This window comes from Macrotis lagotis, chromosome 1 (assembly GCF_037893015.1).
Source record: "Macrotis lagotis isolate mMagLag1 chromosome 1, bilby.v1.9.chrom.fasta, whole genome shotgun sequence".
NCBI lineage: Eukaryota > Metazoa > Chordata > Mammalia > Peramelemorphia > Peramelidae > Macrotis > Macrotis lagotis.
Genome location: NC_133658.1, coordinates 928,883,574 through 928,910,269, shown reverse-complemented (window position 1 = coordinate 928,910,269; position 26,696 = coordinate 928,883,574). Strand labels below are relative to the sequence as shown.

Genomic DNA, 26,696 nt, shown 5'->3' with positions numbered 1-26,696 from the left:
CAAAAATAATGTATCTGAACCTCCTTAGGAATTATAATTCCTAAATTTGGAGATAAATGTCTCTCTAAACAAACGATACTGTGGTAAATAGTAGCCATGCTAGGGAGGAGAAGAGGAGTAAGCCCTTATACAAAAATGAATATATGAAATTCACATTTTTCACATCTTTCCAGCCAACTTGGCCTCAAGAAAGTTGGAGACAGGGGTGCTGCAAACCTCTAAGACTGCATTCAGATTAATTCGGGGGTTATAAGGAGGGTGGTAACAGCTCTAAACATGGTTTCTTCGTTTTCTCCCTTTTAATTATTTAATAGAAAAGATTGAATCTTCTGTATGTTAATTATCCTTCATTCTTAGGATCCTAGGTTAGTGACTCACAAAGCATTGCTACTCTGAGAACTACACCTTGGGATTGCTTATGTGTAAAGTGAACTAAATGGGATAAGGACCTTCATTTCATCTATCATTATACAAAGCATATTAAGAAGGAAGGTTATAAACATTTATTGAATGTCGACCAGAAACTCAATTAAGCTCTTTATAAAAGCCAGCTTATTCAGTCCTCACAACAGCTCAGAGAGGTAGATGTTGTTATTATTCCCATTTTATAGATGAGGAAACTGAAGCAGCTGTTAAGTGACTTGACCATGGTCATAAGGCTAGGAAGTATCGAGCTGGATTTGAACTCAGGTCTTCCTTTCTCCAAGTCCAGCATTCTGTGCACTGTGGTGTCTCCTAGTTATATCTTATTTATGATCCAGGTGTATTAGACCATATGGATCCAGGTGAACACACCAAAGAAATCATCATTTTGAAGATGGGAAGATTTCTCTCACTATATTACAAGTTTAACATCAAAAAATGGTTAGAAAATTTATATATATTTGCAAAATTAAAAAAAATAGCATACGTACAAGTCATGGCAACCCAAAATCCAACAAACATTTGTTAACATTTCCTAAGGCAATTGCTAAGAACTTGTGAGACAAAACAAAAAAAGATCCCTGTCCCCAAGGAGCTCATAGTCTAATGGGGTAGACACTGTATAGAACATAGTCAGACAAGAGAGAAACAGAATGGAGAAAAGGTAATGCTAAAAGAGAAGGCACTAACAGTAGAAAAGTGTTCCTGCAGGTGGTGGGATTTGTCTTGAATCCCGAAGGAAACCAAGGAGATGAAGAGGCATGGCAGAAAGCCAGGATAAAACTGGAGGATGGAAATGGGTGAGTCAGGCAGGGGTAAGGAACAAAATGACATCAGTGTAGCTGGACCCTAGGGAGTGTGGAAGAAAGCAATGTATAAGAAAATAAGAAGGGGTCGGGTCATGAAGGTGGATAGGATTTAGGTACCAACTGGAGTTAAGACAGTATTTTAGGAAAACCACTTTGGTAAGTGAGTAGAGGATTGCCAAAGTGGTTTCAACCCTAAACAACTTGGCCTTTACTAGTTAAAAGGCCTAGTCTTCTTGTATAATAGGGCAAAGAGCCATTAAGGGCCTATGATATTCTTTTTGTAAATGAAGGGGCTAGACACTCAACAGATTTCATATTAAAAGAGAAAAAAGAAAATGATTTTAGCGAAGTAAATAGAAAACATTCCAAAGGTTTTATTAAAAAGAATTTCTTGGTGAATATTATCATTTAAACAATTCACAACTCTAAGCTATGTCAACAGCATATCTGTTTTGCCACAAACATGCCAATATTTAATTTTGTCACTTTTCATTATCTTTTGCCAATTTCATGCATGTCGTAGGACAGAGGAATCAAACTTGCAAGCAGCCCACAAATGTGGAGAACCAAAATAAAATGCAATTGAGAAATGTTCAACAAAATAAATAAAAATACAATATAATAGGGATAATGCTAATTTGTGGTTCCCCAATCAATGTGCAAGCTGGCAGCAGCAATCAATTTCTCAGTAAGACACTATTTTCATTTGAATTCTTTCAAATAGCAGAGATTTGGAACATTTTTTCAGGTGGTGGTTGATATACTGTTTCTCCATTTGAAAACTGGCCATTCACATACTTTGATAAGCTCCTTATTGCAGAAAGGCTCACACAGCATTGATCTGTCAGATCCTTATCAACTTTTCAAGTCAGACTTTTATGAGGAGGCTGTGAAAAGGGAAAAGAGCTCTGGTCTGAAATGACAATACAAAACAAATCATCAGTAAAACATTGTAAGATGTGAATGCACTTATATACACTCATCTGAATACTTCCACTTGTTTTTAAAAACAAAGATTTTTTTTTTAAATAGTAGTTTAATTGCTATTGATTCTGCAGAGATCTCCCCAGGGGCACTGACTTGTGCAACTCCACTGCTATGTAGAGCCAGTTGATATACTGCAGTGAGGAGGTCCAAAGGAAGATGCAGCTTCTTTTCTCCCCAAATACCACAAAACCTTATATTGAGTAAGGACTCAGCATTCTTTTTTTTAGGGTTTTGTTTTTTGTAAGGCAGATGGGGTTAAGTGGCTTGCCCAAGGCCACACAGCTAGGTAATTATTAAGTGTCTGAGGCCAAATCTGAACTCAGGTCTTCCTGACTCCAGGGACAGTGCTCTATCCACTGCATCACCTAGCCGCAACTCAGCATTCTTGACTTTCAAGCATTGAACAAATGGCAGCCTGCTGTGTTGTTTTTCCCATCATTATATCTCTATAGTCTGAATTTGTGAAAATCATAGATATATCTATGAAGTCATTGAGCTCCTTTATTCAGAACAGGAAATGCTTGCATAGTTACACACAGAAGTTTCTGGGGCAGGATACAAACCCAAATCTCACTGGTTCCAAGTCCAACATACCATTAACAATACCACATCACCATGGTTACTGAATTGTAGCTGGGGGGGGCGGGGCACATCGTTCATTTCTAGAGATGTATAATGAAAAAGAGCAGTCATGACTAATCCTTTTAGGTAACCTTCCCATCCCTCAGTTCTTCTCCAAAATCAACCAAAAGATAAGAGTGCTCCATGAATCCCCATGGCCAATGCAAAGAAAATTTGACTCTTTGCATTCCCTCCTCTGAAACATACCTTGCCCCCAAGGCCAGAGGCTGACCAGTCATGAGCTCAACATGTTTATGAGTTTTCTGTCAGTTGGATGTTGTTAGAGCATATAAGAAGATACAAAATAAAGCTGTTCACAATGCAATAAAAGGAATTCTCTTTTGATTGCATAATCTTTTTATTCTGTATTAATTCTCTAACCCTTTTTCTGAAAGGGTTCAACTAGGGCTAATGATTTTCTCATTTAATTGCCTTTGTGGAGTTTATCAGTAAGGTGTTCTGGCTGAAGATTCCATATTCATTGTTTGAATGTATTTTCTCAAAAATGAGATCTCTAACATAGTCAATCATGAAGAATAACTGAAGGCTTTCTCGTATTCATTCTGGGATTAACTTAACCCCTAGCAAGAATTCTGCTTTGGTAATTTTCTTCATTTTAGAAAAGTTTTCCTACATTAATTACCTAAATAGGATTTTTCTCATGGGATTACAGATTTAGAGTTGGAAATGACTTTAGGAACCACTAAATCCATAATCCACCATTTTATAGATAACAACTGAGCTTGAGAGAGGGTAAGTAATGTGTGCAGTGACTCGCAATTAGGAAATCTTTGAAACAAAATCTAAACTCAAGTCTTCCTGGCTCTAAAGACAGAACTCTACCCACTGGACCACCTAGTTGCCTCCTTGGCATGGTATGAATTCTTATGTTTGATCAGTGATGACCTCTGGCTCAAGTTTTCCAGATTTATAACACTCAAAAGTATGAATGCTGATGGTCAGTAAAGGAATCTTTTCAGGTGAAAGCTTTCTCCATAATTGTATATAATGGGTTTGTCTCCACTACAATTCTCTGAATTTTCTGATATTCATTAAAACTGAGATTTATAGTGAAATTATTTCTCAATAATTTCCCTTAAAGGGTTCCTGTCCAGAATGAATTATCTGATGAGCAATAAATGATAGAGTTTCCAAATTCATTGTACTCAAAATGTTTCTCTCCTGTATGAATTTTCTGATGTTTAATAAATGATGATCTCTCACTAAAGTTTTTCCCACATTCTGGACACGCAAAAGATTTTCTTCTAGTGTGAGTTCTCTGATGTACAGTAAGCTGAGATCTGTTATAATAGGCTTTCTCACATTCATTACATTCAAAGGGTTTCTCTCCTGTATGAATTCTCTGATGTGAAATAAGGGATGACTTCCAGCTGAAGTTTTTCCAACAATCAGTACATTCAAAGGGTTTTTCTCCAGAATGTGTTCTCTGATGTTTAATAAGTGATGACCTCTGGTTGAAATTTTTTCCACATTCATTACACTCAAAGGGCTTCTCTCCAGTATGAATTCTCTTATGTGATATAAGTGATGATCTTAGGCTGAAGTTCTTTCCACATTCATTACACTTAAAGGGTTTCTCTCCAGTATGAATTCTCTGATGCTCAGTAAAATGAGATTTGTTGTAGAAGGCTTTCCCACATTCAGTGCACTCAAAGGGTTTCTCTCCAGTGTGAATTTTCTGGTGCTGAATAAGGGATGATCTTACTGTGAAATTTTTTCCACATTCAATACACTCAAAAGGTTTCTCACCAGTATGAATTCTCTGGTGTTCAGTAAGTTGAGATCTTCTGTAGAAGGATTTCCCACAGTCATTACATAAAAAGGTTTTCTCGCCAGTATGAATTCTCTGATGTAAAATAAGTTGGGATTTATCATAGAAGGCTCTTCCACATTCATTGCAAGTGAAGGCTTTTTTTCCTGTATGAATGCTCAGATGAGAAGTGAGTGATGATCTTTGGCTAAAATTTTTCCCACATTCATTACACTCAAAGGGCTTTTCTCCAGTGTGGATTCTCTGATGAGAAATGAGAGATGATCTCTGGCTAAAGTTTTTTCCACATTCATTACATTCAAAGGGTTTTTCTCCAGTATGAATTCTCTGATGTGAAATAAGTGATGATTTCAGGCTAAAGTTCTTCCCACATTCCTTACATTCAAAGGGTTTCTCTCCTGTATGAATTCTCTGATGTACAGTAAGCTGAGATTTGTTGTAAAAGGCCTTCCTGCATTCATTACACTCAAAGGGTTTATTGCCCGTGTGAATTCTCTGGTGTGAAATAAGTGATGACCTTTGGCTGAAGTTTTTCCCACATTCACTACATTCAAAGGGTTTCTGTACAGTATAAATTTTGTGATGTGCACCTAGTTTACACCCCCATTGAAAGGTTTTTTCACATTCATTAGAATTAAAGGATTCTTTCCCAACATGTGCTTTCTCATGTAGAAGAAAATTTCTCCCTGATTCATGAAAAAGATGGATTTTCTTTTGAGTATAAATTTTATGATAATCATTAGGGCTTCCCAAATGCCTAAAGGCTTTCTTGTTTTCTTTAAATTTACACTGTTTCTCTCCAGTATGAATCATTTCCTGTAAAAGAAAGCAGAAACTATTAATGAAGGCTTTCCAGCATCCATTACACTCCCAGAATTTCTCTTCTAGCAAGTATTCTCTAATTGAAAGAAATGCCCTTTTTTCTTAAGCCTTCTCAAGTCCAAAAGTCTAGGAAATGCATTATGGACTGGGTGTTAAATGAAGGAATTTCTCTATTTGTTGGCTTTATAACGTATTTTACCTAAAGACATTCTATTATAGCTAAAAAACTATATGTAGTTTTTTTTTCTGGTCAAGGATGTCGTATTTATAATGATTGATCCCAAACTGCAACAGCTCCCAAATGTTCTGAATTCAGTCATATTATTACAACTATTTCTTGGAGGGAACTTCGACCTACACCTGATCTGATCTGATCTAATCCATTTCTCTTCATTCTCTCTCTGCTACTAACCTAAACTGAAATCACATTCCCAAGTTCTCTGAGCACTTTGCCATCCCCAAGACCAACCTTTTGCAGATTCGCCTGGAAAGATGCTGTCAGACAAATAGTGTGTTGTATAGCTGGATCCGTGGTTTCACATTGCTGTTCCTGGTGAAGGGACCCTGAAGGAAATCAAAAAAGTCAATATTCATTTTTACCTGATCAAGGAAGAAGAATTATTTAACTATGAGAATGATGATTAAGTTGAAAAACACAGAACATTGATGTGGGGCATTGAAAACCCAAGTTGCTGAGGAGGGGTAATGGAAAACCTCATTCATCAGAATTGAATGAATTACATTCAAATACACTGAAAAACGCCTACAGACAGACTGTTGAAGTGCTTCCACCACATTAATACCCAATCATCCCCATCTTTTTTATATTATTTTCTATAACTTGTAACATTCTGCACAAGTAGGGCAGGCAGGAAAGATTGAGAAATAAAGGTGATATAAGAACAAAAGGCATCAATGACATTTTAATGCTTTTAGAGGATTTCTTAGTAAATTTCTCTTTAAAGCTAATGAAAACAGATATTGGGAACATTCCAGGAAAGAGAAGATATATTTTTTTCTTTCTGAAGACACACCTCTTTGGAGATTCTGGTCAACTTAATTCTAACTTAATAACTACTCTTTGGTTCTAGGATTCAATAATTTCCATATCTCCCAGAAGAAAAAGATATGAAAACTTTTATCAAGTGCTTTGCTGAAATCCAGTTAAAAACTATCTCCAACATTTCCTTGATAAAATAGATTAGAAAAAAGTAAAATTAGGCTCAGAATAACCATTTTTAAAGTTTTATTGAAATCTTTGGTTTTTAAATCATCTTAATTTCTGATTTTATTTTAGTAGTAATTGGAATTTTACATCTCTTTAATGTTTGTAAAAAGACTTTTCAAACATTATCTGATTTGATTTTCACAACAACCCTGGGAAGTAAATGCTGTCATTATCCTTATTTTACAAATGAGGAAACTGAGATGGAAGTTAAGTGACTTGGCTAGGGTCACACTGGAAATGTGTGAGGTTAGACTTGAGCTCATGTCTTCTTTCTACAAACTTCACACTGTGTGCTGTGGTAGCCCCTAACTACTGTATCCCACTTTCCTATCTAACATAGCAAAAATAACAAAAGTGGAGAAGGGGAAATACAATACAGCAAAAGAGCCCAACATGAACTGGATACTTATGATCATCAGGTAGCTGGTTCCTAGGCACCTTTCTGAGATTCAGGTCTGGGTTCCAGTACAATGAGCCATCCTGGATGAGGATGCATATCCGGATGGGTTGAGATCTTTATCCCAGATCTCATTATGTGATCTTTACCCCAAACCCTCCCCTGTTCATTTTGTGGGTGTTCAGGTGAGAGTGATGCCATTCTCTGCCTGCTCCTTCCTCTCCTTCCTATGGGTGGGTAGGTAGACTGTTCTCCTGCATGCTTCTTTCCACTTTCTCTGTTTCTATTGTGGGCATCACCACACTTCTAGTCCTGCAGGTTCAGACTCATTTCTCTAACTTATTCAAGCAGGGGCAAAAACATGTTGTCTCTGTCTCACTGGCCCTCATTACCTCATGCCTTGATTATTACAATGGTCTTATAACTGGCCCTCCTGCTTCAAGTATCTCCCTGCTTGAATTCATCCTATGTACAACTGACAAGTTTGTCTAAAACAAAATCACTGAGTTTCTAATCCTCAGCATTCGTGGCTTTTTCCTACTGCTGAGACCAAATATAAAATCTCATTGACATTTAAAAGCCTGCAAAACTAGGCCCCAAAAGATCCATCCACTGTCATCATACAATCATTATTCCCTTTCTGCACTCTATGACTGAGACCTTCAAGGTATTCCTCACACATAAAGAAATATCCAAATATAAACAGGAATTGAAGATATGAAACAATTCACTCAACAGAACCATGGAGATGAAAGAACATCAGATACTGAAAACCATAAACAATTCACTTGGGTACAGTGTAGTAATGACACTGTGATATACTCATGGTGAGGGTGATGCTCACTAAACTACTGGTTAATTAGTATTGGGTAACTTTTTAAAATTTTTATTTATTTGTGAGTTTTACAAATTTTTCCACAATCTCACTTCCTCCTCCCACCCACCCCCATAGAAAGCAATATATTAGCCTTTACATTATTTCCATGCTATACATTGACCTAAAATGAGTGTATTGAGAGAGAGAAATCATATCCTTAAGGAAAAAAAATAAGAGAAAAATTACATAATAACAATTTTTTTAAAAAAAAATTAGAGGTAATAATAATCTTTGGTCTTTGTTCAAACTCCACAATTCTTTCTCTGGATTTGGATGGTATTCTCCATCACAGATACCCCCAAAATTATCCCTGATTGTTGCACTGATGGAATGAGCAAGTCCATTAAGATTGAGCATCAAGCCCATGTTGCTGTTAGGGTGTACAATGTTCTTCTGGTTCTGCTCATCTCGATCAACATCAATTTCCAATTCTTTGCCACCACAAACAGGGCTACTATGAATATTTTTGTACAAGTGACATTTTTCCCCTTTTGTTATGATCTCTTCAGGGTATAGACCCAGTAATGGTATTGCTGGATCAAAGGGTATGCACATTTTTGTTGCCCTTCGGGCGTAATTCCAAATTGCTCTCCAGAAAGAGATTGGATAAGTTCACAGCTCCACCAATACTATATTAGTATCCCAGATTTCCCACATCCCTTCCAACATTGATCATGGTTCTTTCTGGTCATATTATACAGTCTGAGAAGTATAATGTGGTACCTCAGAGATGCTTTAATTTGCATTTCTCTAATAAGTATTGATTTAGAGCAATTTTTCAATATGACTATGGGTCACTTTGATTTCCTCATTTGTAAATTGCCTCCACATATCCTTTGATGATTTGTCAATTGGGGAATGGCTTGGTTTTTTTTTTATAATTTGACTCAGTTCTCTATATATTTTAGAAATGAGTCCTTTGTCAGAAATCTAGTTGTAAAAATTGTTTCCCAATTTGTTACATTTCTTTTGATCTTGCTTACAGTGGTTTTGTATGTGTAAAAGCTTTTTAATTTTATGTAATCAAAATTATCTAGCTTGTTTTTAATGATGTTCTCCATCTCTTCCTTGGTCATAAACTGCTCCCCTTTCCATAGATCTGACAGATAAACTATTCCTTGATCTCCTAGTTTGCTTATGTTGTTGTCTTTTATGTGTAAATCTTGTATCCATTTTGATCTAATCTTGGTATAGGGTGTGAGGTGTGTGTCTAATCTAAGTTTCTGCCATACTAACTTCATTTTCCCAACAGTTTTTATCAGAGAGAGAGTTTTTATCCCAACAGCTGGACTCTTTGGGTTTATCAAACAGCAGATTACTATAATCATTTCCTGCTATTGCACCTAGTCTGTTCTACTGATCTACCACTCTATTTCTTAGTTATTTTGATTGGGATTTCTCTTTCTGGGTCTTGCTGCTGTATCTTGCTAGTTTATATATATGTGTATATATATATACACATATATATAAATCCTAAGGACTTATGAGGGGTTTATTTTATATCCTGTGACTTTGCCAAAGTTGCTCATTGTTTCTAAAAGTTTTTTAGATGAATTTTTAGGATCTCTAGGTAGACCATCATATCATCTGCAAAGAGTGAGAGTTTTGTTTCTTCCTTCCCAATTCTAATTCCTTCAATTTATTTTTCTTCTTATTGCTTATTCACAATATTGAATAGTAGTGGTGATAATAGGCATCTTTGTTTCACCTCTGATGTTATTGGGAATGCCTCTAGCCTATCCCTGTTGCATTTAATGCTTGTTGATGGTTTCAGATAGATATTATTCATCATTCTAAGGAACAATCCATATGCCTATGCTTTCCAGTGTTTTTAGTAAGAATGGGTGTTGTATTTTGTCAAAGGATTTTTCAGCATCTATTGATATAATCATATGATTTCTGACAGGTTTGTTATTGATATAGTTAATTAAATTAACAGTTTTCCTAAACCCTGCATTCCTGGGATAAATCCTGCTTGGTTATAGTGTATTATCCTAGTGATAACTTGTTATAATTGCTTTGCTAATATTTTATTTAAGATTTTTGCAACTATGTTTTTAGGGAGATAGATCTATAATTTTCTTTCTCTGTTTTGACTCTTCCTTGTTCAGGTATCAGCACCATAATGATGTCATAGAAAGAGTTAGGTTGAGTTCTGTCCCCACCTATTTGCCAAAGAGTTTATATGGAATTGGAACCAATGGTTCCTTAAATGTTTGATAGAATTCACCTGTGAATCTGTCTAGCCCTGGATATTTTTTCTTAGGGAGTTCAGTGATGGCTTGTTGAATTTCTTTTTTCTGAGATAGGGTTGTTTAGGTATTTAATCTCCTCTTCATTTAACCTGGGCTACTTATATTTTTACAAATATTCATCCATTTCACTTAGATTATCAAATTTATTAGCATACAGTTGGACAAAATGATTCCACAGTTATTTTAATTTCCTCCTCATTGGTGGTAAATTCACCTTTTTCATTTATGATACTGGTAATTTGGTTTTCTATATTCTTTTTTTAAAAATCAAATTAACTAGAGGTTCATCAATTTTATTTTTTTCATAAAACCAACTCTTGGTTTTATTTATTAATTCAATAGTTTTCTTATTTTCAGTTTTATTAATTTCTCCTTTAATTTTTCAGAATTTCTAATTTGGTATTTAATTGGGGGGGTTTCATTTGTTCTATCTCAATTTTTTTTAGTTGCATGTTTAGTTCATTGATTTCTTCTTTCTCTAATTCATTCATAGAAACTCTAAAGATTATAATATATCCCAACAGCTGCCTTGAGTATATCCCATAAGTTTTGATATGTTGTCTCATTATTGTCATTTTCTAGGATGAAATCATTAATTCTTTCTATAATTTGTTGTTTGATTCACTCATTCTTTAAAATGAGATTATTTAGTTTCCAATTAGTTTTAGATCTCTCTCTCCCTGGCCCATTATTGCATGGGATTTTTATTGCATTATGATCTGAGGAGGATGTTTCACTATTTCTGCATTTTTGCATTTGATTATTAAGTTTTTATGCCCTAGTACGTGGTCAATTTTTGTGTAAGTGCTAAGTACTGCAGGAAAAACAGTATATTCCTTTCTATTCCCATTCAACTTTTTCCAAAGTTCTATCATGTCTAGGTTTTCTAACATTTTATTTATCTCCTTAAACTTCTTTCTTATTTTTATGTTTAGATTTATCTAAATCTGAGAGTGGGAGGTTGAGGTCACCCACCAGTAGAGTTTTGCTGTATGTCTTCCTGTAACTCATTCAACTTCTCTAAAAATTTGGATGCTATACGACTTCGTGTATACATATCTAGTATTGAAATTGCTTCATTGTCCGTGGTACCTTTTAGAAGGATATAGCTTCCTTCCTTATCTCTTTTTGGGGGAAAGATTTTCTTTATTTTGAGTTTTACAATTCCCCTCCCCATTCTTGTTTCCCTCCCCCCACCCCCACAGAAGGCATGTTAGTATACCATTGTTTCCATGGTATACACTGATCTCAGTTGAATGTGATGACAGACTTCCTTTTCTCTTTTAATGAGTCTCTTCATCTGAGACAAGGATTGCTACCCCTGCTTTTTTCACTTCAGCTGAAGCAAAATATATTTTGCTCCAACTGTTTACCATTACTCTGTAGGTATCTCTCTACTTTAAATGAGTTTCTTGTAAGCAGCATATTGTAGGATTCTAGTTTTTAATCCAATCTGCTATTTGCTTACATTTTGTGGGAAAGTTCATCTTATTCACATTCAAAGTTACAATTACTAACTCTTTATTGTCCTCTATGCTATCTTCCCTCTGTTTATATTTTCCCCTTTTTTTCACTTTTTCCATATTCCCCAGTATTTTATTTCTGAATACCACCACCTTCAGTGTGTTTGCCCCCTTGTATCCAATCCCCCTCCCCTTTCTTTCCCCTTTCCCTTTGCCCCTTCTTCCTCCTGTTGGTTCCTCTTTTCCTCCCCCTACCCCCTTTCAGTATTTGAAAGATAAGGTAAATTTCTCAACTGAGTGTGTGTATGTAAACTTTAGGCCTAATCTAATAAGTAAGATTCAGGCAGTTCTCACCTCCTCCTTTCTTTCCCTCAAGTGCAATAGGTCATTTGTACCTCTTTATATAATGTGATTCACCTCATTCAATTTCCTCCATCCTCCCTCTTTATTGTTCCCCCTTTTTTAGGGAGATATTATTTTTAAATCATTCTATCAGAGTCATGGATAAGTCATGGGTGTCCCTCACTTCTGGCTAAGTATATTCTCTCTAATAGAGTTACCATTCTTGAGAGTTAGAATCTTTCTCCCAGGTGCAGATATAGCCTGTTTCATCTTATAGGATAGCATTTTTCCTTTACCCTTTTTCTTTAACCTTTTCATGCGTCTCAAGTCTCCTGATGTCCAAATTTTCTATTTAGTTCTAGTCTTTTTTTAGGTTTTTTTTTTCAAGGCAAATGGGGTTAAGTGCCTTGCCCAAGGCCACACAGCTAGGTAATTATTAAGTGTCTGAGGCCAGATTTGAACCCAGGTACTCCTGACTCCAAGGCTGGTGCTTTATCCACTGCACCACCTAGCGGCCCCAGTTCTAGTCTTTTCATCAGGAAAAGTTGGAAGTCTCCTATTTCATTAAATGACCATCATTTCCCCCTGGAAGAAAAGGCTCAGTTTTGCTGGATAGTGGATTCTTGGTTGCATTCCAAGCTCCCTTGCTCTTTGGAATATCTCATTCCAGGCCCTTTAATCCCTTAATGTTGAAACAGCCAGGTCCTGCATAATCCTTACTGTGGCTTTAAATTGTTTCTTTCTGGCTGCTTGCAGGATTTTCTTTTATCTGATAGTTATGGAATTTGGCCACAAGATTCCTTGGTGTTTTCATTGTAGGATTCCTTTCCAGAGGGGATTGATGTATTCTTTCAATAACTATTTTGCCTTCTGGTTCCATGATATCAGGGCAGCTTTCCATCACTAAATCTTGTAATATTAAATCCAGGCTTTTTTTTCTCTTCAATGTTTTCAGGAAGACCTATAATTCCCAGGTTGCCCCTCCTCGACCTATTCTTGAGGTCAGTGGTTTTGCTGATAAGGTATTTTACATTTTCTTCTATTTTTTTCAATTTTTTTGATTTTAACAGAATCTTGTTGTCTCATGAAGTCAATAATTTCCACAGATTCCATTCTTTTTTAAGAGAAGAATTTTCTTCATTTGCTTCAGTTGCTTGCAACTCCTTTTCCCATTGGTCAATTCTATTTTTGAAGGAGTTTTCAATTTGCCCAAATGTAGTTTTGTTTTTTGTTTTTTTTTGCAAGGCAGTGGAGTAAATTACTTGCCCAAGGTCACACAGCTAGGTAATTAAGTGTCTGAGGCCAGATTTGAACTCAGGTCTTCCTGCCTCCAGGGCCGGTACTCTATCTACTGTGCCACCTAGTCACCCCCAAGTGTAGTGAGAGAATTATTTTCATTTTGTATTTGTCCAATTGTATTTTCCAAGGGTTTGTTTTCTTGTTGCAAGTCGTTAATTTTCTCTTGAGGTTTCTTTTCCCAGCTTTTTCAATTGATTTTTTTTAGGTTTTTTTGCAAGGCAATGGGGTTAAGTGGCTTGCCCAAGGCCACACAGCTAGGTAATTATTATGTGTCTGAGGCTGGATTTGAACTCAGGTACTCCTGACTCCAGGGTCGATGCTCTATTCACTGTGCCACCTAGCCGCCCCTCCAATTGATTTTTAAACTCCTTCCTGATTTCTTCAAGGAAGTCTTTCTGGAGTGGAGAACAATTCATATTCTCCTCAACAGTGCTAGATCTCTCTGGGTTAGAATCTGTCTAAGTACTTCTCCATGGGCCCCCTTTTCTCTGGCCTTTTTTCATCTTGTGTTGGGGGGGCGGGTAGCTGGCTCTCAGAGGTTTGCTTTTTAAGATCCTAGAGGCTTTGTTCACTTGACTTAGTAACTCCAAGTAGGTCAGCCAGTAGAGGGTGCTGGTTGCTTTCTCTGGAGTGTTTGAGGTCCTCTCCTTAGCCCTGGAGGGGGTGAGGGGCAGCAGCAAGACTTGAATTATCCTTGAACAATGTGAGCTGGGCCTTGGGGGAGATAGTTAATCTCCCTTTTGGCATAGAGAAGTCTGTTCCTAAACCTGAGGGTTCAGGGGAGGCTGTTACTATTTGTTCTGGGAAGAGGGTGCCCCTAAAAGTATGGAGCTCTGGGCCTCCAAGCCCAGTGGATCAATGTCCAGTCATGCTCTGGAACTCTCTGTGCTGGAACTCAAACTCCAGTCCATCTGGGACTCACCAGACCTCTGCTCCCCCAGACAAAGATTCAGTGGCTAAAGTTGGTCCTTGGATCCACTACTCACTAAAGCCTCTTACAGCTAAGGCCAGTCCTCTAACTTCACTCTGTTCCTCCCATTCCCCCTCTCCCCTCCCCAGCATTGGCTCTCTGCTCTCCACTCCTGGTTCACCCATAGTTCCTTGAGACAGTCCTTGGTGGTAGGTGCTCTTCTCCTAGCTTCTTTTTCTGGGTTTTGTCAATCAAATTTCTGTTAAGAGGTTTCTTTGATGTTATTTTTGAGGGGAAACCAGGAGACATTAGCACAGTGCCTGTCTTTTCTCTGCCATCTTGCCCAGAAGTCCTATTGGGTAACTTTTAATGAGTTTTTTAGGGTTCAATTTAGGTTCCAAGCTTTATCCCCACCCCCAAAAACACATACCAGAGAAGGTCAACACTGGACACAGATATGTATATATGAAACTATAGTACACAAAATTCCCATATCAGTTCTTTATCTGGAGGTGATGTTTTTCTTCATAAATATTTAATAGTTGATTTGAATACTCATAGAGACTAGAATAACTTGGTTATTCATGTTGACCCTTTAAACAATATTGATATTACTGTATACAACATTATCTTGGTTCTGTTCATTTCACTTCATTATTTCATGTAAATCTTTCCATGCTTTTCTAAAAGCAATGAATGCATCATTTTTTACAGCAAATAGTATTCCATCACAACCATAAACCATAACTTATTTCAGTCATTCTCCAATTGGTGAATCCCTTCAATTTCTATTTCTTTGCTACTATAAAAAAGCTGCTATGGATATTTTAAAATTGTTTTTGTTTTACTTTTTTGTTTTTGCAAGGCAATGGGGTTAAGTGATTTGCCCAAGGCCACACAGCTAGGTAATTAAGTGTCTGAGGTTGGATTTGAACTCAGGTCCTCCTGACTCCAGGATCAGTGCTCCATACACTGCACCATCTAACTGCCCCTGCTATGAATATTTTTTTTTTAGGTTTTTGCAAGGCAAATGGGGTTAAGTGGCTTGCCCAAGGCCACACAGCTAGGTGATTATTAAGTGTCTGAGACCAGATTTGAACCCAGGTACTCCTGACTCCAGGGCCAGTGCTTTATCCACTCCGCCACCTAGCTGCCCCCATGCTATGAATATTTTAAAGCATATAGGTTCTTTTCCTTTTCCCCTCATCACATTGTGAAACAGACCTAAAAGTGGTATTACTGCATCAAAAGGTATGAGCAATTTTATAAATCTTGGGCATAATTCCAGACTGCTCCCCAAAATGTTTGGATCAGTGTCCTAAAGTTTTCCACATCTCCTCCAACATTTGTCACTTCCCCTTTCAACATTTTAGCTAGTCTGATGGGTGCAAAATGGTATTTTAAAGTTATTTTAATTTGTGTATATCTAGTCAATAATGATTTACAGCATTTTTTCACAAAACTATATATAGCTTTGATTTCTTCCTCTAAATGCCTTCTGTTCATATCCTTTAACCATTTATCAACTGAGGATATATTGGGTATCTTTTAAAAAAAGAGATTCAGATGGAGTCAAGGTAGCAGAGTAGATGAAGCACTCAGCCAAACTCCACCATCACTCCCCTCCAAACAACCCTAAAATAATGTCTCAGATAAAATTCTGGAGCAGCAGAGGGTCAGGGTGAGGCATTTTCCAGGACAGGTGCAGGAGAGGTCTATCGAACAGGAGTGGAAGCCTGTCTGGAGCCCTGGAAGGGGCAACACCAGCAGTGGGAAATGGAGGCAACCACAATAACAGCTGCAGCAGCAGCTTCAAGAATCTTGGTTCAGAAAGAGGAAGAAGGTCAAACAACTAGTCAGAAAGGCATTACAGGAGACCCTTTGCTGTCACTGGGTACTGACTGACTGCTCTGCTGCCCATACACAGTTCTCAGTTGTAGTTCCAAGGCTGGGAGGAGCACTAGCACCTGTGACTACAGGTAACTAAGGGCCCTTCCTGTGGTAAAAACCAGAGCCCAGACAAGAAGAGCAGAGACTACACCTCTCCCCAGATCACACCACCTTGGAAACACCAAATACTTACAAACCCATAGAACTAGCTTTGAAAATAGTTGCACAAAAATGTCTTAAGTTTGGGACAGTGCTTTCTACCCTAAGGGAGTAGAGTCCAATTTTTTGCATAAAATTCAGTCAAGGAAGAGGCTGAAAAAAATTAGTAAACAGCTAATTTATTAACCATGAAAACCTACTATGGTGGCAAGGAAGAGTAGGACATAAACACAAAAGAAGACAACACTGTTGAAACATCTACAATCAAGGACCCAAAGAAAACTGAAGTGGACCTAAACCCAGTAAGAATTCCTGAAAGAGCCAAAGAAAGAACAAAACAACAACAGCAACAACAACTTGATTTTAAACATCTATGAGTAGCTGAGGGAAAACTGAAGGAAAATATGAAAACAGAAACACACACACACACACACACACACACACACACACACACACCTGAAGAAAACAACAGAATAGACTAAATCAAAGAAGAGGCACAAAAATCTCACTGAAGAAAATAATTCCTAAGAAACAAGAATTTGCCAACTCAAAGCTCCTGAGAAGACTCATATGAACTGAAACAAAGTGAAGTGAGCAGAATCTAGAGAATACTTTATACTACTATATGAGCAATACTGCGATGATCAACTGTGAAACACTTAGCTACTCCAATCAGTACAATTGTTCAAAACAATCCTGAAGGACTCATAATGAAAACTGCTATCTACCTCCAGAGAGCATTGATGAAATCAGTGCAGAATGAATGGGGATACATTTTGCATGACTTCACATCATATTGCTTTCCTTCTCAATAGGTGGGGAAGGGAAAGGGAGCAGGACTTAAGTTTTTACAAAATCTTAAAAAAAAGTATAACTATGAAAAATATTTTAAAGAAATTTAAATAAATTAAAGAAATATTCATCTAGTCAGCTTTTGACAGTGATTTAATTAACTGAAAAATTACTAAAAAGAAATGAATCATATTCGTAAACTTTTCTCTCACCAAAATATTAACCATTTGAATGATAAATGCTTAAATAAACCTAATTATATTTAAAATTCATAATAAAATAATTTAAAACTTTCCTTTCTCCACTTTAAAACTTTTTTTGTATATGCTTAATAACAATAAGGATGCCAGGAATAATTATCAACCCACAAGCACTTACTACATGCCAAGTTCTGGCCAAACACTTAAAATATATTATTTCATTTGATCTACACAAAACCAAGAAGAGAAGCAATGTGAGTTCAGGAAACTGAGCCAAAGAAAGGAAAGTGATTTGTCCAGGGACACACAGGTCATAAGTAGGTGAGATCAAATTTGAACTCAGATCTTCCAGACTCTAGGCTCTATTCACTACATAACCTATCTAACTACATATACATGGCACATGTGTATGAGTGTGCCTATGTGAATATATGATATATGTATGCATATGTATATATGACATACCCTATTAAATATTGATGCATAATATATATATTAGTACAGTATATAATAAACCACAAATACACACACACACACACACACACACACACACACACACACACACCCCTAGATCAGAGTGCCTGTTCAACATGTTTTACTGATAGGGATGTATGAACAAAAAAGTCTGGAGTCAGTGGTGTAGATAATGGATTGCATAATATGCATGCCTAGGGGTGGACTCACAAGGAATTCTGGAGAATAACTTCCTGGGGGATACCTTCTATTTTCAGATGTTTTATTCTATTTGGGCTAATTCCCAATACAACATGAAATTCTTTAATCCCACAATTCTTAAGATTCATTTGATGCAATATTTTCCTCCCCTCCTAAGTAATTCTTACTTTTTATGCTGCTTTCATTTTGTTTTTATTAAAGCTTTTCAATTTCATAAAATCAAAACTACCTTTCATCCTCCTTCTTTCACTAAGAATGGTATACCTAGAATTCAAATTCTGTTAGTAGTAGTCATCAAAAATATTTGCTCCTAGAGGAGGTACAATCAGGACCACACGTGATTTAGAAGTCACCACTATGAAAGAACAGAGAAGTTGGAATACAATATGCCAGAAGACAAGGGATAGATATGGGCTTACAGCCAAGAATGACTGACTGGTTGGTTGCTGTCCTTCATTCGCAAAGAGGAACAAAATGACTTCACTCTATGAGAGTCTAGGCACAGTGTGTCCAACTGTGACTAATCAGATCAATACAAGTTTAGAAGGCTCTACCACAGGTTGGGCATAAATTGTCCATATGAACACATGGAATGGAAATGTCTCTAATTTGTGTACTTCATGTTTCTTTGAGCTACTACAATTCTGCTTGGCTTAGAGAGCCCAGTGCCTTCTTTGATATAAGCACATCATATGCTGGTTGGTCCTGAGCCAGTGCCTCCTATATAATGCAATCAATTCCAAAGGTTTTCAGAGAGTGACCTTGTATTGCTTTTTCCTGAGCTCAAAGTGAGCAATTGCCTTCCGTGAATGCTTTCTTAAAATAATCTTTTAGGCAAGTGTATATTTGGCCAGCCTATCGGAGAAGCCCTCTCTTCAGAAGAGTCTAAATGCTTGGCAGTTCACCTTGAGAAACTCAGTATCCAGTACCTTCTCCTCCCAGGTGATCTTCAGAATCTTCTTCTAAGACAATTTAAATGGAAGTGATTCAGTTTGCTTGGTAGACTGTCTAGGTTTCACAGGCACATAGCAATGAGATCAGCACAGCAGTTCTGAAGACCTTCAGTCTGGTGGTTGGTCTAATACCTCTTCTCTCCCATGCTTTCCTTTGAGCAACTTAAACAGCCAGTTAGCTCTGGCTAGTTCATCATCTATGTGTACAGTCCTGAAAAACACACTGCCCACCTAAGTGACCTTGTCCAGTCTCCAAAATTTCCCTATTTGCTGTAGTGAATGGTTCCACATATGGATGGTGTGGTGCTGGCTGATGAAGCACCTGGGTTTCTTCGGAGTTCCTTGTTAGACCAAAATGAGCACAAGCAGCAGAGAATCGATCCAGACTTCGTTGCATCTCCGCTTCAGAGGCTGCATTGAGAGTACAACCATCTGCAAACAAAAGATCCTGCATCAATCCTCCCTCCACTTTGGTCTTGGTTCAGAGCCTTTCCAAACTGATGCACAATTGATGAACTTCTCTGGGTAACCACATTTTGCCATAATCTTCAAAAGATCCCCCAACTGATGGAATCAAAGGCCTTGGTCAGATCCACAAATATTGTATTCAGACTTCCATTCTGTTCATGGCATTTCTCCTGGAGATGTTGGGCAGCAAACGTATCAATTGTTCCTCTACTCTTTCTGAAGCCACACTGACTCTCCGAGGGGTGATCATCTTCCAGGTGAAGGATCAGGCTTCTGAGGAGGGCTCTGGCAAGAATCTTACCAGCAATGACTAAGAGAGAAAGAGAGATGCCACCCTCCTCCCACCATGATTGCCACAGGATAATTGATTCCCTTTCCCTTTATAGAGATGGATAGTAGAGGCATCCTTGAATTCCTGGGGGATAACTTCCTCTTGCCATATAACCCATAAAAGGTTATCTCTTGTATGAGCAATGAACTCCCAATGCACACATTATAAATCCCAGCTGGAATAGAATTTGCCAAGGGAGAGGACCAAACCTCTTGTTCAGTTGGAAACTTGTTTGGAGAAGACTGACTTCAACCTAAGGTATATGGTCAATGTTTGCATATTGATTAATGACAGTCTGTTAAGAACACTATAAAAGTGTTCAGCCTATCTCTCCAGGATCATGTCCTTTTCACTAATCAATGTGATTGCCACAGCACTGAATAGCTGAGAAGCACCATAGGTCTCCGACCCATAAATAGTCCTTGGGCCAACATAAAAACACTTTGATTTGTTAACTATGAGTATAAAACTGAATTTCATCTGCCTTCTTACTGAGTCAAGAATTCTGTATCTCTCTAAGCTTCATTTGCACTTTATTTGTGATGGAGTAAAAACACTGCCTTCTTAGAGATGAATGAACTAACCTGCTGGTAAATCCTGTGGAGTCCTTATTTTACATTTAACCAAGAATAACTTAGAGAGCAGAGCTGGCTAATCCCACAAAGGGAAAAAATGAGAGAAAGAGAGAAAGACTTTGCAGCAATCTTGATTTAAAAAAGGCCAGACCTAAGGAGAATCTTTGAACTTCAAAACAGGAGTGAAGAGAAACAAAAAAAAAAAAAGTAAACAGAATGAACAGTGATAAGTGACTACCCAAGGATAAACTGCCTGCCTGTGTCCAACTATGGGACAACAATGATGTGTCCCCTTTGAACCCTAACATCATCAGAGATTATAGAGGGGATCCCATTGGACAAGGCCTGGGAGGGGTTGTGTTGTGACTTGATGATCTTAAAAGAAAAATAGAAAGAGAGGGAAAGGGACATACACTGAGGGGAGGGGAGGAGAGAAGGGAAGGGACGGTTAAGGAAAATTATCTCATGTAATCCAGGCATATGGGCAGAAGTCTATTCAAATAAGAAGAAAGGAGAGTGGGGGACAAGAGCTGACACCTGAAACTAGCTCATCTAAACTAATAAAAAGAGAGAAGAACCAGAGATATACACAAAAGCATGGGGGAGGGGGCATCTAGGTGGCACAGTGGATAGAGCATCAGCCCTGGAGTTGGAAGGGCCTGAGTTCAAATCCAGTCTCAGACACTTAATAATCACCTACTCAGACCTTAATAATTACCTAGCTCTATGACCTTGGGCAATTCACGTAACCCCATTGCCTTGTGAAAAACAAAACAACAAAGGCATGAGGGACTGTGGTGCTGACTACAAAGCCTGGACCTCTGTGACTCTACTTTTCAGAGCTAGTTGACTAGCATTGAATGTGCCAGAGATACAAAGAGAGGAGAAAAACCAAATCAGTCCTAGCTGTCAGGAGACCATAGGCAAACACCTCCTAACAAAGAGATGGGAGAAACTGTAGAGAGTCAGCAGTGTGAAGACCCTGGAAGGAAAGGGTGCTGGGTAAGACGTCCTGAAGAAGAGGACACAGAGATCCACTGCTGGGCAGAGGAGGGAGAATGTAAGGGCAACAGCCAGAGAAAGCAATGGGAGCCCAGAGACAGAGGGCTTTGTCTGTGGACCAGACAAGGTCGCTGTCATCCCAAGGCAGGTGAAGGCAGTTTTTCCTTCCATTGAAGGCAGAGGGTGGTGCAGGAGACATTCCTGGCTTCAAGCTGGTACACAGCCATGGCTGTGATCAGGGGTCACCGAGGTTGAGGCTGAGATCAATGCTGCATCCTGGCTGAACATCCTTTCCATGACGTGGTTCAAGGTTCCCAAGATAGTGTCCAATTTGTTCCCATTCTACACCTGACCCACCAGACAGGTCTGAGCCAGGTCTATTTGCCATCTCCCTCACCTATTTCTGACTTTGTACTGATGTAGCTGTTTATCAGAGTCCAATGATGTCATTAGAAGCATCTCTGGAAGCTTCCTCAAACCCTTGTCACTAGCAGATAAGTAGTGCTCAGAAATGCTGTCACCATTTTGATAACATCCTCTCCCTGCCAACATGGCTTAGCCCCAACTCACCAATTTCTTTGCTTGTTTCTCAAAGGAAAACCTGTGAGTCAAGGCTCTATTGAGTCAGAGGCTCAGGATGAAAGGAAAGGCTCCTTGAGGAGCAGAAAGGGAATTCTCCTGCTGGACTTGAGGTAAGAGAGCATTATTTTAAACATGGTTTCTCGAGGGAATGTTAAAGAGGGAGGAAAAGAGGGATGTGCCATTTCTCTAGGGACTGAATGCCAGTTGTATGAGACCCCTGAAGGACATGGATGGAGAAACAGATACAGGGAGGACCCCAAGAATACAGCATCAGTCAGACAGGAGATCAAGCCAGAAGAGGAGCTCAAGTCCAGCTGTGATCCCAAGGCAGCTGGATCAGATGGAGGCCAAACCATGGAAAGGCCCAAGAGGCTTCATGAAACAGGGCCAGCAAACCCTCACTCTTGCCTTGCTTGTTTGTTTTTCATCTCATCTACCCGCAGACATGTCATTACTGTCAGTATTCTAGAAAGGAAGGACTTGGCTTCTTGGAGCTCTAGACCACTCTGCGTCCTCTAGACGGGGGGTCAGCCCTTAACCTGGGCCCCCAGACTGACAAGGGGGTCTCTGGAGGATGTCAGAAGAGAACATCTTTAAGACACAACAGAGTGGGTGGCTAAGTGGATGGAGTACTAGCCCTGGAGTCAGGAGGATGTGAGTTCAAATCCCGCCTCAGATACTTAATAATTACCTAGCTGTGTGACCTTGGGCAAGTCACTTAACGCCACTGCCTGAAATAAATAAAAATTCTTTTAAAAAAGGAAATGAAGGACAAACACCAAAAAAAAAAAAAGAGAGACACATCAGAGTCAGACAGGACTTCATCCTGACCCTGAGGTTTGAATAGGTTTAAATAATTATTATACAGAGACACTTCTCAAGAGAAGAAACAGAAACAACCAGCACCCACCAGAAGGCTCACTTCATCCCAGGATCGGCCCTTGGGGGAGGATGCCCTGCCTGCCATGAGTTCCATCAATTCTCCCTCCTGTCACTCACCTAGGTCAAGGTCTCTTGGGGCCATGCCCTTGAGAACCCATGGAGCTTCTCCTCTCTCCAGTCGGGAGATCACATCTGGTTTCAAAACCGGAAGTCCTGGTCATGGGGAGAGAAATGAAGACATTCTGGAGAGAGAAAAACCCATCTCAGAAGTCCCCCGGGTCCCTTTTTCTCCCCAGAAGCTGTGGCTCATCCTCTCTATAGGGACAGAGACAGCTCTAATTGGGACTCAGAGAGACCACTGATTCACTGACCACTCCCTGCCAAGAGGAGAGGACATTCTCACGTCCACTTGGGCCCTTGGATGGAGCAAGCTAGACCTGGGGAGACAGAGAGTTGGGAGGCCAGAGCATCACGGCCGGGAAAATGAAGAGGCAGCCCCCACAAAAGGCCAAGCCCTTCTAGGCACAAAGAACAGAAACAGCTTCCAGGATCTTCCCCCAGTCAATGGGCCCAGTTCAGGAGAGTTCATGTGTCACCTACTGGTGACTGCTGAGGGAGAGGCAGAAGCGGCCAGGCTGGTGCTCAGATCCTGGCCCAAAGGAGAGAGGGGTGTCCTTACCCAGGGAGACGAGGTTCTCAAAGTTCTCCAGCATCACCTCCCGGTACAAGGCCCTCTGGGCAGGGTCCAGGCGGCTCCACTCCTCCCAGGTGAAGTGCACGGCCACGTCCGGGAAGGTCACTGACTCCTGAAATGTCCAATGCATCCCCTTAGCCAGGAGTCTCCTGTCCTGATTCCTGGGGACAAACCCTGGGGAGAGCAGCTCCCACAGCTGGTGGAAGCTTGCCAGGAAAGGGCTGAGCCTCATTTGGGTCTCAAGGCCAGTGTCCTTGACTGTTCTATTTACCTGGGAAAACCCTTCATGTGAGGCCCAGCAAATGCTGCCTGCAGTCTGAAGGCCCGAGTGACTCAATCGTCCCCACTTTCTGGTTCAGGGCCCAATGTGAGCCCTGTATTCAGGTGCGATCCCTGACATTCCTGCTCAACAGAAGACTCATTTCTAAGAGGAGCAGCCTGGCCAGTGCCACTGCTCGCACCCATGTTTCCTGCACCGTGTCCTGGGGAGTTTCATTAACAAACCAGAGGGAGGAAACGCAGCTCCAGCTTGTCGTCTCCAGCCAAAAAAGGGCATCTCATCACCTGTCACACACATACACACTCTCACACTTACACAGACACACTCACACAACCACTCAATCACACACACACTCACATTCACACAATCATCCTCAGAGAACACGACATTCCCCATTCTTGTCCATGCAGTAGAAGTGGACCAAGGTGGTGTCCCTCAGAAGCCCGGAAGGGCTGTGGCAGAGTAAGAGAGAGAGGAGGGAGGTCTTCCCCCTCCTTGGTAGGGGTTGGGGGTGTAGGGGGGACCATGGGGGAGCATCTGCCCGCTCTTCCAATCGTCTGGAGGCTGGCTCTCGGGAGGGGATGGAAAGAGGAGGGTCTGGCAGCTGCGTGCATGTAGGGCAGTGATGCCAAGACTGGATGGAGAGCATGGTAAAGGGAAACAGGGCTGTGACCACTCCTGATGGGAAGAGGAGGGGACAAAAGAGCCGTTTCCTCTCCAGGGGTCAGGCTGGGCCATGTAGAGACATTCCGAGGTGTAGACGATGAAAGAAAATGAAACCCGGGACATTTCAAAGGATCCAGGTGGGTGATGGAGTGCCTCAGTGGCTCCTGGGGGCTGGCAGGGAGGGACGGGGGCAGGGTCTCAGGTTCAAGGCCCACCTCTGTTGGGCTTAAAGGGAGGATGGTGGGATTGGCGGAGACGGAGGCAGGAAACCTGGGGAAACGTGGATGGGGGAGGGAGGAAGCAGCATCTCGAGAGCACCGTCTGTTTGCCAGCCACAGTGCCGACCCCCACCGTGGTTCTCTCACTGGGCCCTTACAGCCATCCTGGGAGGGACCTCATTTCCATTTTACAGTCAAGGAAACTGAGGCAGGCACAGCGTGTGAGGCACACGTCTAGGTGGTGTCTGAGGCGGGATCTGAACTCAGAGCTTCTTGCTCTGCACCGCCCGCCACCCCTAAGGATGCCACGGGGGTGAGGAGTCTAGAAAGGGCTGCCCTGGGGGAGGGTAAGAAGGGGAGCGGGGAGCCTCGGATGCTGAGCTGGGGCTCCTTCCTCTGCTGCCCCCCCAGCGGAGCCAGAGACCTGAGTCTGCGCTGAGCTGGCCCCGTCTGGGGTAAGGGGGGCTGAGGCAGGGGGCCCGGGGCGACCCCTTCTCTTGGTCTCAGGCTCCCTCTCTGTGCCACGAGGGGTCCCTGCAGCTCCGGGCCGCCCCGCGGGGTCTCTGCCTCTTCGGCCCCCAGCCCCCCGCTTCTGAGTCCAGGCCCGGCCCTCTGCCTGAGTCTGTCTTGACCTGCTCCAGCCCTTCGGACAGATAGGGACACTGAGGCCGGGGCGGGGAAGCGGTGGGCCCCCCCTCCCAGGGGAGTGGGCAGCAGACCCCCGGGGGGGCGTCCGTCCCCGGAGGAGGGGCCGGTGCCCTTCGGGGCCTCACCTGGGGCCCGGGGGGCCTGGGCTCGGCCTCGCTCTGGTCCATGCCGGCGGGGAGGGGCCCTGAGCGGCGCCCCCGGCCTCCCCTCCCCCGCCGGCAGCCGCGGCTGCTCAGCTCCGGGGTCCGGGCGCCTGGGGGGCTTCGGGGGGCCCGCGGGAGCTGCTTCCTACAGTGCAGGGGGCGCTCGCCATGGGCTGCCCCTCTCCCCGGGAGGGGAGGACGGGCCCCGGGGGCTCCTGGGGGGGCGCTGACAGCGGGGGGGCCCCCCGCCCGCATTCACCCCCCGACGCTCCCAGGACCCCCAAGGCGCGGCGGCTCTCAGGCGGCGCGAGGACGGGACGCATGCGCCATCCGGAGCCTGCGCGCAGGGAACGTAAAAACTACACTACCCAGAATGCAACGGGGCGCCGCGGGGTCCGCTGGAACCTCGAGCCCGGCTCCGGGCTGAGGACCGCAGAGCGCCGGTCTGTACGGACGACGTCGGTCGCGGTAGGAGGGCAGAAGGGCGGGGCCGCAGCCGCTGCGCCTGCGCAGGCCCCTTCTGGACTCCTCCCAGAATGCATCGGTGTTTGCGGGCTCGGCAAGGCATCCTGGGAAATGGAGTCTTGCGCTCCTCGTTCCCTTCTCGCCCCAGAAATGTCTGGCGGACGGGGAGAGAGGAGCGGACTCGCTCCACGGACCGGGACAAGGGTCCTCCTCTTCCACGCGGAGCGGGGGGCGGCCCTCGGGGAAGCTCCACTCCAGCCGAGGAGCCCGAGTCCGGCTCTTAGAGCCTCCAGACTGGCAGGGGGCGGGGCCGGGGAGAGATGTGGGAGCTCCGCCCAATCAGAAGCCACGTCCAAGGCTCCGCCCCCAGCCCCACTCCCTATGGGGCGGGGCGTAGACGTTGAGCTCCTCCCTCTCAGGAGGGCGGGGACGGGCCGCTCCTTGCGCCGGGCGCCAGCCGGGCCGTCAGGACCCCGGACAGCGGCCGCCCTCCGCGGAGCCCTCCCGCCCCGCGGCCCTGGCCGTGGTCCTGACCGTGCTCCTGTCCGTGCTCCTGCCCGTGCTCCTGTCCGTGCTCCTGTCCGCGGCCCTGGCCGTGCTCCTGGCCGTGCTCCTGTCCGTGCTCCTGTCCGTGCTCCTGTCCGTGGTCCTGCCCGGGGCCCTGGCCGTGCTCCTGGCCGTGCACCTGTCTGTGCTCCTGTCCGCGGCCCTGGCCGTGGTCCTGTCCGTGCTCCTGTCCGTGCTCCTGTCCGTGGTCCTGTCTGTGCTCCTGGCCGTGGTCCTGCCCCTGGCCCTGGCCGTGGTCCCACCCGGGGCCCTGTCCGTGCTCCTGTCTGTGCTCCTGTCCG

At 42.1% G+C, this 26,696-nt stretch overlaps 1 protein-coding gene and 1 long non-coding RNA gene across 2 annotated transcripts in view; one reads left to right on the top strand and one right to left on the bottom strand.

The window, feature by feature from the left end:
* The window catches only part of LOC141511670 (uncharacterized), a 35,638-nt gene extending 11,009 nt beyond the window's left edge, over positions 1-24,629 (top strand). The window contains exons 3-4 of the long non-coding RNA XR_012475362.1: positions 21,866-21,962; positions 24,430-24,629. This is a non-coding gene — a long non-coding RNA (uncharacterized LOC141511670). The remainder of the gene's footprint in view (positions 1-21,865; positions 21,963-24,429) is intronic.
* Positions 531-25,655, bottom strand: LOC141511080 (uncharacterized). Its single transcript, XM_074220389.1, has 5 exons — positions 25,366-25,655; positions 23,414-23,540; positions 22,852-22,947; positions 5,924-6,018; positions 531-5,448 (listed from the first exon to the last, which is right to left on the bottom strand). Exons 1-5 carry the CDS (start codon positions 25,636-25,638, stop codon positions 3,937-3,939), a joined length of 2,103 nt encoding a protein of 700 aa, XP_074076490.1. The 5' UTR covers positions 25,639-25,655; the 3' UTR covers positions 531-3,936.
* Positions 25,656-26,696: the final 1,041 nt, after the last annotated feature.

Bases quoted from the DNA above. Each gene is read 5' to 3' on its own strand.
- LOC141511080 (XM_074220389.1), bottom strand. From the start codon at position 25,638: ATGCGGGCGGGGGGCCCCCCCGCTGTCAGCGCCCCCCCAGGAGCCCCC. The intron at 22,948-23,413 runs GTAAGGACACCC...CCCCATGACCAG, and splicing joins TGAGAACCTCGTCTCCCTGG to GACTTCCGGTTTTGAAACCA. The intron at 6,019-22,851 runs GTGAGTGACAGG...GATTTCCTTCAG, and splicing joins CCCAAGAGACCTTGACCTAG to GGTCCCTTCACCAGGAACAG.